Source organism: Polistes dominula, unplaced genomic scaffold, assembly GCF_049000335.1.
Source record: "Polistes dominula isolate Pdom_NZ unplaced genomic scaffold, Pdom_raw_medaka contig_33, whole genome shotgun sequence".
NCBI lineage: Eukaryota > Metazoa > Arthropoda > Insecta > Hymenoptera > Vespidae > Polistes > Polistes dominula.
This window is the reverse complement of record NW_028300998.1, coordinates 3,415,369-3,431,263: the sequence shown is the minus strand read 5'-3', so window position 1 is coordinate 3,431,263 and position 15,895 is coordinate 3,415,369. Positions and strand designations below refer to the sequence as shown.

Genomic DNA, 15,895 nt, shown 5'->3' with positions numbered 1-15,895 from the left:
CGTGCCCCCCTCCTATCTCTATCTATCGATTATATCGAAAACGCCAATAGGAAGTACCTACGATTGAACAGAATTTGAACATCTAACTTAAAATTACCGTACAAATGTTATTTTCTTATTCTAGCATGACGGTATGATTCCTTTAAAAACATATACAACTAAATTTAGTATAAAAAGAAAATTGTTGAGAAAATGATGAATATATGTATAGATATGGTATAAATATAAATGCAAAAATAAAAATAGGTATTGAAGAAATATTGATACTTGAGATTTGAATATCAAAAACATATCACCAAAAAAAGGATTACAAGGCATCAAAAAATAATAAGTAGTATTTCTGGCATCAAAAAAAAAGTAAAATATCTTTAAAGTTTTCACAAATACGACGAGCTCGAGAATTTGAAGAGCGAAACGTACGAGCGAAGGCGGGTTAAGATGATCCGTAGGAGTGACTCCCGTGGTAGTTAGGCCGGAGTGTGTCCCATAAGGGCACAAGATCCACGGCTTCCGTGGCAGGGGTTGGTCTCGTGCTTCAACGGAGTGGGGGTTGACGATTGTGGTATAGGTAGGGGTGGTTAGAGGTGCGGTTGGAAGAGCGGGGGAAGCTTCAGCTCGTAGTCAGCCGGCCGAAGAGGAACTGGAGGGAGCACTGAGAGCTGAGCGAACTTGCCAGACGAGTTTCTACCGAGGTTCGACGTGGAGACAAGAGCACACGTCGTTGTACTGTGCGTCGAAAGAACAAGACATTTAGACGTAGCTCAAACAAGGTTGAAACGTTTCGTGAATTTACTTCAAGCTAACCGTGTTAGGTTTTAGCGTTAGTTAGTAGTGAACGTTGCAATCGTGATTACGCAAGAACGTTTATTTATATATCCACGTCCTGTTTAACTGTGCGAGAAGTAAGTCAAGTGATCAAGAATATCTACGAGTTAATAGTTGTGTCAATTCTAGAAATATTTTCTACGTTCATTCATTGAAATTTCTTCGATCGACAAAAGAAGGATTAACGGAATAAATTGAAAATAATAAAACGATCAAGAAAAGAAAAGTCGTTTTGATCGAAGAGGAAAGAGAAGAAAGAAGTTATAGCACCTGCCGCATTTGGTCTCTGGCGGCGCCACTCACGTGTTGCATGCGTGCCGGGCTATCCATCATGGTCGCGGACGCGAACCAACTCTGATTGGTTGAACCAAGCTCACGTGGTATGGTAATTGAGCCGGTGGGCGGGAAGGAACAGAAGGGGACCGCGGTGGAGCCGCTTCGCGGTGGATCTCAAAAGTGGCGGTAGGAGAGGAGAGGATAAGCCGCTGTCCATCGGGAGTCCGGTGTAACTCTTCGCGGCCTTGTTCTTTTCGCCTTTTTCTTGTCTACCTCTATCTCTTTTTCTCTTTTTCTTTTTCTATATTCTTTCTTCCCTTCTTATTTATTCTTTGAAGCCCCTTTTTCTTCCCTTCACTTATTCCCAGCTGTGGAAAAAGACGTAGGTTTCTAGTTTCTTTCTCTCTACATATCTTTCTCTGTATTTACCCTTCTCTTTCTTTCCTCTTCTGCCCCATTTTTTTTCTTTCTCTTTTACGTTCCAAAGGACAAGGTAGGCAAGTACGGAGAATGTATAGCTGTGCAGTGGTCAATGTGCAGTCGTGAAAATGTGCTTCACGTTTGAATGAAACGTTATATACCTAACTATTAAGTGTTCGAGGAGACGAGACTAATTTACTCGGTGAATATGTGCACGGGAATACAGATTTCTTCGTAAATTTTGTATCATGCTACAGTGAAAGAATATAATGACGCTACAGCTCGGACATTCAGTGTAAGGAACTCTGACGTTTACTGTGAATCCTGATAAAGGAAGCAAAAGTAATTTAAGAAGAAAAGAAATAAAAACAAAAGAGAAAGAGAAAGAGTAAGTAAAGGAAATTAAGAAGAAGAGAAAATGAGCTCTTTCCTAATGAATCCATCCGCCGGCGGTGGCTATCACCACCACCATCAGCACCAACAGCCCGCGGGTAGTCATCATCTTGCTGCTAGTTCGGTTATGGTCGACCCAAAGTTTCCACCAAGCGAGGAATATAGTCAAAGTAACTACATACAATCTACCGGTGCAGATTTCTTCTCCGGTAGTACCGCAAGCCACCATCTCAATCATCCTCAGTCCCACCAGCTCCAATATGGCTATCACCAACATCATCATCAGGCTGCTACAACGCCTTACGGAGCATCGTCGGCTGTACAATTAAATGGTGGATATGCCGGATACGGAGGATATTATGGTCCTCATCATCCGCATCACCAGGTTCATGCTGTTCACCATGCAAGCTTGCATCCTCATCATCACGCTGTTGGTGCACTTGCAATGCCACCGGAAGCACAGCAACCACCTCACACGTGTCCATCTTCGATGCAAGCACCGCAACAGCAACAACAGCCACCGGTCACTGCGTCGACCGTTCTTGGATCTACTCCTTTATCGCCGTCCATTATGCAAAATCATGTGCAACAGCAAGAAGCTATGCAACATCAACATCAACAACAGAATCAGCAACAACCGCACGACGGTAGCGTCTGCAGTCCAGCAGGTTCTGGGTCATTACATAGAGACAACTCACCAGATCTTCAGCAACAATCGACTCAACAAAATCAGCATATACAAAATGCACAACAACAACAATCGCAACATCAACAGCAGCATCACGTGGATGATGGATCCGATCAAGATGATGTTGAGGACGATCAGATGATGGACGGCTCACCTGGTATGATGGAGGAAGAAGAAGATGACGAGGAAAATGGAGACCGTGTCATCTATCCATGGATGAAAAAAATTCACGTTGCTGGAGTTGGTAAGTTCAATATTCCATAATACAATATCAATCAAACTCTATTCAATCTTCAATATTTTCATCTTAAATTTGTTGCTTTCGAAAAATTCTATTTAAATAATTAAAAATCATCTTATTGATAAAAATTAAGCGATAGTATCTTTTAAATGAATTACATCTATATGTTTTTAAATGTTTGTTGCTGTACAGTAGATATATTTAATAAAATATTAACACTTATTTTTCTATGGTACTCCGTCGGATACTACAGAATTCAGAAAAACAATTTAACGATCTTATAATTTCGATTAATCTCGTTCTGCGTGAAATAATTACTTTCTTTCATTTCAGAATCATAATTATCTTCATAAAATTTTCCTTTTTTCTTAATAATACAACCATCATCAAGAAAATTATTGGACGGTTATTAAATAATAATTCAATGATAATAAAATAGTTCTTCGTTAATGAATCAATAATTTTCTATTTTAAAGCACATCTTGCATTCTCAAAGAAAATAAATTTGTTTTGCGTCTATATGGTAAAAAACTGAAAACCAGATGATTGAAAAGATTTACAGGTAGAAGGTAGAAGACTAGTAAGCTAGCCTTTATTGGACCTGTTCATCGAAACATTTTACAAATTAGATAAATCGCTAAGGGAGGGATCTATTGTTGGTGTGTATTGTTGATCTTGGGAGATTCTAGTCTAGTGTGTAAACTACACACCTTACACGCAGAATATCCCTCGCATTATACGCGTACAATGATTTTTCTGGCAAACACTGGAAGACTTATGAGAACAAATTTATCGTACACTTTAGGATAAATGAGTTACCTGTTCGGGGACAGGCGGTTTGGAAACAGTTTTTGTTGCGCCTAATGCACCCATATATCTCATATCCTATCTAACGTCAACTTAAAAATCGCAGGATCAAGAAGTCACTAAAGAAACCTATTTTTCTTCTATCACACAAATTTTTTTCTATCAATAAAACGTAAATTTCAAATAAACGAGAAAAAAAAACTAAATTATACAAATTTTCTAATTTTTATTGTATTGTCTGATGTAAAATATTCAATAGTTGAGTATAAAAAATTTACTTATTTGAAAATGCAAGAAAAAAAACAATAAATATTATCTAACATTAAAAAATTATTTGAGTATGCTACTTTATATGTAATTTATAAAGTACGTAATTTATAAAAACGTGGTAATTTTTAAATATCCTGTAATTTGTGAAAAATGCATTGAAAACGTATAATTTATTTTATATTATTTATTATTATTATTAATTGGCATTAAGGAACTCGAAAGTTCATTGCGGCAAATACCAAATATTTTATATTATTTAATTAACATAATTCATTTTTAAATAAAAAACATTTTTTTTTGTTCACTAACCAATTGACTAAAATCTCTTTTTATATTAAAATATATGTTTTTTTTTAAGTGATCACTTGACTGCTCACGAGAGTTATAGATATACACAAAATACCGGTTTGTTTAATGTTAAAAAGAAGATACTAAATAATCATAGTAATCCTTATAAGCTTTAGATTCCACACAGATTTTAAAGTGGAAAAGTTAAGTTTATGTCATAAATGATTTATATAAGTAAATTTTTAAAAGTTTGATTGTTAATTATGCAACTTTGTGTCATCCGATTTTTTGGTCTCTGTACTCATCTATTATTTTTAAACAATATTTTTATGATTATTTAAACTTTTCGATTGTATTTGTCACCATATTTTAATATTTATAGAAAAATATTAAAATAGTCATAGAAAAAAAAAATTTCTCGTCACTTTGTTCTGTTATATTCTAAAGGCGTTTTCTTCGGCTTACGAAAAAGAACAAACTTACACGTAGAGAGTTAAAGAGAGAGAGAGAGAGAGAGAGAGAGAGAGAAAGATAGAACGAAAGAAAGAAAGAAAGAGAGAGAGAAAGAGCTCTGAGAGAGAGTGAAGATGAATTTTTGCAACGTAATATTTTTTGCTGCTACTAGGGTGCCTTACCAGGCTCAAATTTCTATTCCCTTTGACCGTATAAAACCGCTGCTCATTCCAACTTGCAACTATTTCCCTTTGAGTTTCTTCTGACTGGACGTGGTGCTTGCTGCTAACACGAACGACAGGCTTTCGTGCATTGGTATAAAGAAACGCCACGAGAAAATCGAAGTAGCTAGCTCGTTGACTTTACAAAATCGATCGAGATACGCATGCACCATGTTGTGTAGAAAATCATTTATTAATTTAATTAGTTCAATTTTTTCGAAGGGCGTATGTCTTTGTTTTTATAAGTGTGTCTACGTTGTTTTTCGGTTTCCATTTCTATAGTTACCAATAGAAGCTTATCGATTAATCAGGAATATTGATAGAATTAAATTCGATTGAGATTTGGTCTTATATAAAGTCGTTTAACAAAGTTATTTAGAGAATAACTGACACAATTGGTCTTTTAATCGGTGATGGTTGATTCTTTGATTAAAAAAAAAATCGTTATAAAGAGTAAAATGAAAAAAAAAATTTTTTTTATTCCTTCAATTAATTTGTATATTATAAAAACACCTATTTCTATATGCTCGAATGAGTAATGTACATACACATTCGTCACTCCTATCACCATATACACGCTTGATTGAAGATACTACATTTATTATCTAAATATTTAAATATAAATAATAATATTGAGATAGTTAAGTTCAGTCATTTTAGATAATAAAATTTCTAGGATAAAAATCAAATTATTAGGAGAAAAATATCGAATCATAAAAATGATAGATCTTTTATTAGAAAAGAAAAAAAAAAGATATATCCTTGTAAATTTATATGTATTTATAATTTATAGATCCTAGAAATTTATTGAAATTTTATTTAATATTACTGTGTTGACGTCCAAGTACCTTCATACTTGGAGTATGTGTTTACGTTGTCCGTCGGAACGGACTGGAGAGCAATCCCTTTCCTTCGAACGTCGAACACTGTTCAACGGAGGTTGAAGTTTCGAGGGACCACGAGAAAGAGAGGATGAGAAAGAAAATGAGAAATGAGAAGAGAGGAGAGCAACGGTCAGTCTCGGAATGGAATGTGTCCGTGCACAGATTCTAAACCAAACTCATTCCCTTGTTTTCTATATCGGATCGGACCACCAACAAACATTTCCTAGAAGGGAACCCGTTTGAGTTCTTGTACGCGATATTGGCGAAATATTTCTTCCCGTATCGATAATCAACAATCGTACGCTTAAAAACTTGTTCGTCTATATTGTTCTTTTTGTTTTTCATATCTTCTTACTTCTTTTTTCTACATTTTGCATAAACTTACGTCTTTATTCATCTTCTCGTAGCTATGTATATGCATATACATGTTACAAATAATATATAAGGCGTTCCAAAGAATCTAGTTTGTCTTATGATATCTGAAATATTCAAATTAATTATGTTTTTTCGAAGGTAGACAGAAAATTTTTGTTCCCATAACTGACAATAGTTGCGGTGAACGGTTATTAATTTAAATGAAATATTCTTTTTTTTCATTAATTCTTGCTAAATATATTCATTACATATGTGTTAAAACGAATTTGTATTATTATTATTATTATTATTATTATTATTATTATTATTATTATTATTATTTTGATATCCTTATTGTTTATGATCTAGTCAAAAGGTTCAGTATAACTAACTAAACACAACTTTTTTTTTTAATATTCAAATAATGAAACTTAAATATTCGTTTATTATAATAACATTTGAACGAAATCCTAATAATCTGGTATAAAATACATACCTAATATAAATCTACTTACTTGAGTATTTATATAAAATTATACATAATATTTTATATATAGCAAAAAAATAGATAATCTAAGATCTAAATACATAATTTTTCAAAATAATTTCAAGACGATAAATATCGTTACCTTTATTTATATTTACAAAATATCATACTTAGATCATGAATTCTAGACACTAACGAAGTATCGGTAGACGTCTCTCCATTTCTCAGCAACGCTCTCTTTCTCTCTCTCTCTTTCTTTTTTCTCTTAGTCTTGTGAAAGAGAGACCAATAGAGCTCCGGAAGCTACGTAAAGAAACAGAGACTCCGTTCGAGATTCAAGTTACACAATTTTCTGCTTATTATGCCAGGCTCGTCCTTTTCACTCAAGCAGCGCTATATGCATCTAACAACGTTAGTTTATCCATGGTCTATGCGTAAGTAAATACTTAAATACATGTATATGGGTAGATATATGTATATAGGTACTACTCATATGCATGTTTCTTGTTCTTCAGATAACAGCAGAGTCGTTTCCATTAATAGCATGGTGTCATACGCGAGTGAATGCGAATAATACTCGTAAGACTACGTTGTTCCTTGATCTCTTCTCTCTCTCTCTTTTTCTTTCATTCTTTCTCTTTCTACATAAAACTCTTTGTCCAATTGGAAGGTAACGTTATTCCTTTGAAGTCCGCTTTTCGCGACCAATTTCATCAGTGGGATCATCTAATGACATATATTGTATACACGAAACCTGAGTGAAGAATTATCGAGAACTGTGAATATTTTTACGTTTCTTTATTTTTAGTTAAACATTACGAAAAAGAGGATTCGAATATTATGTACAGATCAAGTCGTAACAATCTCTTTTCCGTTTCCATTTTTTTTTTTTTGTAATTATATAGAAATTTCGATGATTTATCAATGCAAAAACGCTTGACATACGAGCTCATTATTACAAGTTTTTCTGTTTTATAATCACGTGCGTTATATGTAGGTATTAACGATATATGTGATTACTCTTTTACGATATACATTAAATTGATTTTTTTCTTAAATTATGGAAATTCGAGATTTATCAAGATAGAAGAAAAAGTTAGAGAACTATAATCTTAAGTAATAAATCATACTTACTAGTTTAATTATTTTTTTTTTTTTGCTGGCAGATCTGATACTTTATTCTAATTGTCGATAGTTTTTCTAAGGTTTGAATTACAATGAGGGTGGTGTTTGAGATAATTGTAACATCGAATAATTGAAATTTGTTCGGTTTTATAAGTATCTTAAGTCTTTAATATTTGAGTATCATGGCCAACATTCGAATGGTGCCGTCTTTGTTACTGCACTAACGATGTTAATTGATACAATATCCAATGACGTAACTACTTACAACGGTCGGTCTTCAAGATCGAAGAAGTTATTAGAAGTATTTGGGAGAATTGAAATAAAGTATATAATAACATTTCTTTGAATTTAAAACAAAAATTGTCTGGTTTAAACGTCTAACAATTTAACGAATCTAATCGAATGAAATATAATAGTTTAATTATTTAGTTTAATTATAATAGTTTCATTATTTTAATTAATCAAGGACATTTTACAATTGAAGTAATTAATTATATATCAAAATGAACTATTATTCGTTCAACTATTTTGAAGATTATCGGTGAATAAAAAAACAAGTAAGCATATTAACCATGTGTTGATTTATTTCTTTCAGCAAATGGTTCTTATCAACCTGGAATGGAACCAAAGAGGCAAAGGACTGCTTACACACGACACCAGATTTTGGAGCTCGAAAAGGAGTTCCATTACAACCGTTACCTCACGAGAAGGCGGCGGATCGAGATAGCACATACATTGGTACTGTCCGAGAGACAGATTAAAATTTGGTTTCAGAATCGAAGGATGAAATGGAAAAAGGACAACAAGCTACCGAATACGAAAAATGTTCGTAGGAAGAACGCAAATGGTCAGGTAGCGGCAACAGCAACAACAACAAAATCAACGAAGGGAAGCAACAATAGAACGAAAAGTGTCTCTGTTGCTGCTGCTGCTACTGTTGCATCAGCCAATGGAAACAACAATAATGGACAGAGAAAGAACAACAACAATTCACCTTCCAGTGGTTTAGATGGAAACAATTTGGATAGTGGAGTTGGCCTCGATATGGGTGACGTTCACGGTGTCAACTCGTCTCTTCCTCATCCGAACGTAGTACATCCGAGCTTTCAAGGTCACCCTCATCCTCTCGCCCACCTTCAAGCACAGCTGAGTCACCATCACGTTGCGGCTGGAATGATGGACGGTCCAACAACGATCGGACCAACGATCGGTTCTACGATCGGCCCTACGATCGGTCCTACGATCGGTCCTACGATCGGTCCTACGATCGGTCCTACTGGTGGACCAATGGGACATATGTCTTCCGGAAGCATCAGTCCACTTGAACCAGCCACCAGTCCTCCTGGACTTTCTCAAGTATCGTCCTCTGTTGTCCCACCGCCACCGATAAAATCGGATTATGGACTGACTGCTCTGTAACACCCGCTTACTGAACAATATCACGATCATCGAATTTACACTATTGGTGTCTTCGACTACGATCTCGCAGTTGGAACCTGAACTTGATTACTCATTTCGATATTTTCTGACAATTCTTTTAGTTTCTTCAAATTATATTGTCTCTTATTTCATTTCAATAATTTTTCTTATCATCTCCTCTGATTTTTTACAGCAGAAATCTTAAGGTTCGTATAAAAAATTGATCAAATTAGAAATAGTATTATTTTCTAATTTGATCATTATCTAGTTGTTTTCTCAAAATATAAACAATGTTTGGGCTGGGTAATTAGTGTGGATTTAGTGTGTGATGTTTATTCATAAGAATTCGATCGGATTAAATTTTTGTAACAATAAAAATGTTTTTTACGATTTTTGTTTCCGAAATTAACTTTATAATGAAATTGATAAATGTCATGAGAAATATCGAAAAAATGATATTTTAAAATAAGCTATTCATTATTCAATTTATTGTTTCCCTTGAAAGTGCCATCGTGCTTGTAGTCAACTACACTTAAAAATAAGCTTGTTTGTTGTTTGATTCAGTGGTATCCGAATTAAATATACTTTCTAATCATTTCCATGCATCTCAAGAAATGTGACATTACTTATGTAAATGTATATAAATCTAGACAACATAATTGTACATATTCTTGTAAAGAATAATTCTAATATCGAGTGCTCGAAGCAAATGATCTATGTTCCATATATTCTTATTATTATGATTAATTATTAATTATTGTATGATTGTATGATTTTAGCATAACAAGTTAAACATCGTCAAATGAATAAGAGAATGAAAAATTGATTATTGATTGTTATTATTATCATAGGGACGTTTGCTTTAACTAGAATTAGATAATAAATAACCGGTTCTAATCTTCACAAACATAACGAGAAGTATGGCTTCCGATAAGAAATTATGCGAATCTATGTTCATTAAAGTGGGTCATTTGAAATCAAATAAAAATAAAGAAATGAATAGATATATATACATGTATATATATATGTATATATAAAAGAAAATAATTAAATAAAAGAAATATTAGGATTAGGACAAAGCAGCAAAAACGTTCAGTAATTAATATACATAGTTTATCTAATAAGATAATAATTTTGTTTTTCTTTTACAGATAGAATAAAATCGTAGAAGACAATTTAGCATTGTTTAATAAGTTTTTGGAAAGAGTGCATCAGTTCAAGTATTGAATCGTACTGATGATAAGTAACTCTTATTTCATAAAACTTATTAAAAAATATAAAATATCAAACAAAATTATATTCTAACTTAGTTACTAGATAAATCTTGTATATTTAACTACAATACGTTTTTAAAATTATTTATTTGAAAACAAGACTCGATTCTTGAGCCTAGATTCGATCGATCAATACATCATCGTTGTCTTCGCGTTGTCAGTAAAAAAAACCTTGAAAACCGTACTGATAGCGAGTTCCATGAATGCTCATACTTTTAAAAGCGATATACTCCATCGATTTAAAATCGTACGAATTTCAAACGTCCTACCGGGTTATTATTTTCTGATAATAGTTACATGTCTTACGTTTCGAACAAGCTCTTTGTCCATGTAATTAATTAAACTTTCAATAGAAAAAAGAAGAAATGAAATAACTAGAAAATAATATTTTCTTCTTCTCCTTGCTTCCAATCAAAATTCATGGATCATCTCTCGTTATGTAGAATTAAGTAATCTCTCAGTTGTAAATACTAATTAGAATATACAAGAGATAGTATATTGTCTATTTTTATTGAAATGACACGAGGGATCGACCAATAACGATTAGGACGTAATTGTGTGTTCGACGAAACCGAAAAATAAACAAAATTATATTGTTATTATTATTATTATTATTTTATTATATTATAAATAATAATAATAATTATTTTATTATTTTATTATTTTATTATTATTATTATTATTATTATATGAGTAGTAATCAAACGATTTATGCACAGAGTTGCTGTGACGATATACCAAAATAATACTAAATAATAAATAGTCGATAAACAAAGTAGATCATATATACATGTATTAAAAAACGTTCATTCTAAATAATGAAAAAATTACATAATACATATAAATATATGTGCATGTATATATATGTATATAGGTACATGTATGCATATATATGCATGTATTATTTATACGTATATGATACGAGACATTTAGTGTAATTATTGATAAGCGCTAAAAGTGTAAGAAATGTTCTAATAAGTGTGACACTATACTTATTATTAAATGATGTATATATATTGTACGATAAGAATTTAATCGGGCACACATCCAATGCTTATGTTTATATTGAATTATCAGTCAATATATTACGATCGTGAAATAAATGAATAAATAAATGTTTCGTAATTTACAATATAATCCCGTGTTTTCGACAGACCTGGTAAAAGAAGAAAAAAAAGGAAAGAAAAGATTAAAGCTAATATAAACTATTCTTTTTATTATCGAAATAAAACTATATCAGAGCTTTTCAAAGTATTAGTCGCAATTCCGTATGGGGTCGCCTAACTAAACTTGAGTATCACAGAAATTACAGCAAAATTTAAGAATTCTTAAATGTGTAACCACATAAAATTAATTAAAAAAAAATTTAACAATACTATATTTATCGTATTTCTATAAGTTTACGATAGTGGAAGAGAAGATAGTATGAAAATATTTTCACTGAAAAAAAAGGGGGTTATCTAATAAACATGTTTAGAAAGTCTTATACTATGCCATAGTTACTATAAATATACTATTTACGGAAGAAGGTGGACAAGACTTTACTTTCCACGTATTTTAAAAATTAGCAAGTTAAATGAATTTAGAAATCTTCATAATGTTGAACTTTTCTGGATCAAAGATAGGATAAAAATTTTCACACTTCTAAATTACCTGGAACAGCACGAATTGTAAAAGTAAAAAAAATCAATAGATTATACAAAAGTTATAAGGATTTTTTCCATTGGTTAAAATTTATGTTAAAATATGTGCACTTATTTACGATATTATCGTAAGTACGGTGCAACGTGATAACTCAACGGTTATAAGTAAAAAAAAATAAAACCCACATAACGATCGTTTCCATACAAAATCTACGTTAAGTTATACTTACAACACGTCATTTTCAAGATTTGCAATCATAATAATGAAAATGATTTATTAGATTCCATCGATGAATATTTTTCTCATTCGTCCATTGTGCTAATCCTGTTTCTTAGCGAGGAGAATTTAATAGCAACATAATTGCCATAGTTGTCAATAAAAATCCAACATCATAAGTATGTAATATAATGATAACTTTCAAAGATACTTAACAAGTAATAGTTTATTCTTAGAATTTCAAAAAATCACGATGAAGAATATGACAATAGTCAGTGACATGGTTGATTACATTCCATCGATGTATATTTTCCTTTTTCCTTAATCACCATAATTTTTAACTAACCAAAATCAATCACTGTCAATGTTACATAATACACGTGTCAATTCGTTAACAACATTAATCAGTAATTTTTTGAAGAAAAAAAAATCTCTTAAACAAATAAAGTACGGATATCAAAAATATTTCACTTTACATACTACAATATCACAAATTCTTTTATTAATTCAAAAACTAACATCAATACGATCGCAGTAAAATCGAATAATCTAAAAATAATACATCAATTGTTACTACATTTCTAAATGCAACATTTTTTTTATAAATAATTACGATTGAGAAAGAAACGAAATATAGAAGAAGAAAAAGTCATAAGATAAAAGAAGAATCAAGTTAGTCGTGGTGTTGATATCGTCGAAAACTCGACGTTTCCCATTTCTTTAAGCAGAATTTCTCTCTCTCGAATCGTCTGCTTTCGCTTCCCACTCTTTCCCCTTATGAAAAGGCAGGATGTGTATACATAGAAGAAATACGTGTATGTATGTGTATATAGGAAAGATGTTTAAGTAGGATATAATATAATACTATGACGGTATACTATATATACAATATATATATATGTGTGTGTGTGTGGTTTGGAGGATGAGGCTGAGAAGAGGCAGGCAAGTGGATACGCATGCGCGAGCACGTGCGTTGGAAGCTCAGCCCGGAGGATATCCCAAGGCGAGTAACGTGGCTACGACCGGAGACCGGAGGGGTGGTACTTGTGAAGAAAAGTGGGGGTAAAGGATCGAGACTCTGCCTCCGCCCATACTGCCAAGATAAGCCGCAACCGGACTCGAAAGTCCGGCATGCCCCTTTTTACGTCCCTTACTTGCTCTTCCGACTTCAATCGTCTCTCCTAGAAAATATTGAAAACGTTTCTCCACTCTCCTATCTCTCTCTCTCTCTCTCTTTCTCTCTTTTTTTCTTTGTTAAAAAAACATGGCAGAGAAGAAAAGCAATAGTTTTTTTATTTATTTCTTATCAAAATTTCAATCATTTGATGTTTATTTACTGGTTACATTTAATACGGTAAATACTATTGATCATACTTGGTAATTATTCTTTGGTTTTTTTTCATTAGAAGCATAATTTTTTGTTTAGCTACCAACTTCTACCCTCTCTCTCTCTCTCTTTCTTTTTTTTCTCTGTTTTTCTTTTCTTTTTCGATAGAAAAAAAATGGTGAAAAAAAAGTCGAATAACTTTTTACAATTCTCGTTAGAAATGAATATCTTTCTATGTACATTCAATATTTATTTAATGTTAAGCTTGAACAAGTTAAATTCGTATAAATGTATCGAGAAATAATATCGAATTTGCTCATAATATTATTCTTTGTTCTTTTATCAGAAGCATGACTTTTTATTTCACGCTTTTCAAATGTTTTATTGTAATTAATTATATTACCTATACTGCTATTGACGTTTATGAAAACGTTCACTGTCCAGTCAAATTATCAATCGATTGTGTTCTCTTTTTTTCTTTCATAAATATTTAACCATATTTTTTTTATAATAGCAATACAAAAAGGTTAATTACACGTTTCATATAAAATTCATTGGATTTTATTAATTTAGAAATTACATTTATGAATAAATCGAAAATAGATTGAAAGAAGTTTCATGATTAGTAAGCAGAGCAACGAACTATCGTACCCTAAGTTATTTCCCCTGGTATTTCATAGAATTTCTCAGAAAAATGCGACCGACATAGTTGAGAATTTGAGACCTGCATAGTTCGATACCGTAGAGAAATTATTTTCGTTCTTGTAAAATATATCTTATGTGTTAACGATATAATTTTATAGTAAATTTTAGTAACATATTTTCCAATGATATTTTCAAAAAAAAAATAACTCACTGTATTAATTATGTTAGAAATGTATGTATGTATTTAATTATGTTAGTATTATTCGTTTTTTTTTTATTTAACCATTTTACTGATTATATTATTCTGTATGTAATTATTGTAAAATAGCTTGTTTCTAAAGTATCTTAACGGATAGCTTTAATCAAGGTTCTCTCTCTCTCCCCCTCTCCCCCCCCTCTCTCTCTATCTTCAGACAAGAAGGAAGGAAGCGTACAAGGATCATTAATTGCAATCTCAATAGACTGTCTAGGACTATCCACGCGACGTGCATGGACCAAGAACACTGACTTCCGGGAATGAGAGCCCTCGCAAGCCATTCTAGAATATGTGGGTTAGATTAAACACGTCGTTATAACTTGGACAAAGCATTGTTCTTAGAAACTATTTTGAAGTTTATACGTTAATTCAAAACATAATTATATAATTATATACAATATATACACAAGATAAATATACCTATAATAAATAACATTTATATAAAGGTTTAATCAATTTTTAAAATGAAATTTATTTAAATAATTGTCCAGAAGAAATAGGTATGTTCTATTTAATAAAATTGTTTTTCAAAAAAATATTTAATGAAAGAAATAGCTGATGTAACATACGTTAATTTATCATTTCAAACAAAAGTATAAAATATAATTTAATAATTATTCAATGCAACACGCACTAAATGTTAACGCAATTTTGTGTTTGATATTTTATTAAATATAACATCGAAATATCTATTTATTAATATCGAGACTATTAATTTCATTAAAAAAAAAAATCCTTTGATTTTAATTTAAATATTATACCTCGCATAACATTTTTAATAAAATATAATGTAACATTTCATTGAATTTAATGCTACATGTGATAAAATGGTTAAAAGAAGTTAAATTGCATAGATAAATTGAAAAGGGTAGATTTTGTCGAGATTATAGAAACGATAAAGAGAGGATATCCTTTTTTACCTTTTATTGTTTTTTACATCGTCGTTAATACAATGGATAGATGATATATGTATCTATGTATATGTTCATGCAGATTTGAAAATGAATGTACGCCATCGTTCAAAGCTTCGGACCCTACAGTACACGGATTTTCGCTATTCCGCGTAGTTGCATTCTCTGTGACCTTACTTTCCAAACAGCAATATGACAAATGATCCGTGCGGTCTGCTCATTTTCTACATATCCGTTCCACAATCGCCCCATCTACATACCGTGCGTGGCTCGATGCGAAGTCGTGAAGCGGGTGGTCGCTTCCAGATTGTTTTACGAACACCTAGATCGGAATGGGGCCAAACCAGACGCTAAGATCGTTTCTCTTTTTTACTTTAGAATATCTTTCCTATCTAACATTTTTCACGCGTAATACATAAATAGGTCGTAGGAAATGATATCATTATAGAAAAGATAACTTTTTTTTTTTTA

At 31.9% G+C, this 15,895-nt stretch overlaps 1 protein-coding gene across 1 annotated transcript; it reads left to right on the top strand.

Annotated features, from left to right (window-relative positions):
• Nucleotides 1-642: 642 nt before the first annotated feature.
• On the top strand, nucleotides 643-11,632 carry Dfd (homeotic protein deformed). The gene is made up of 2 exons (XM_015323455.2): nucleotides 643-2,846; nucleotides 8,328-11,632. The coding sequence occupies exons 1-2, from the start codon at nucleotides 1,940-1,942 to the stop codon at nucleotides 9,149-9,151; spliced, it is 1,731 nt and encodes a 576-aa protein (XP_015178941.1). The 5' UTR covers nucleotides 643-1,939; the 3' UTR covers nucleotides 9,152-11,632.
• The last annotated feature ends 4,263 nt before the right edge of the window (nucleotides 11,633-15,895 follow it).

Coding starts and splice junctions, on each gene's coding strand:
- Dfd (XM_015323455.2), top strand. CDS start 1,940: ATGAGCTCTTTCCTAATGAATCCATCCGCCGGCGGTGGCTATCACCAC. Junction 2,847..8,327: donor AATTCACGTTGCTGGAGTTG/GTAAGTTCAATA, acceptor TATTTCTTTCAG/CAAATGGTTCTTATCAACCT.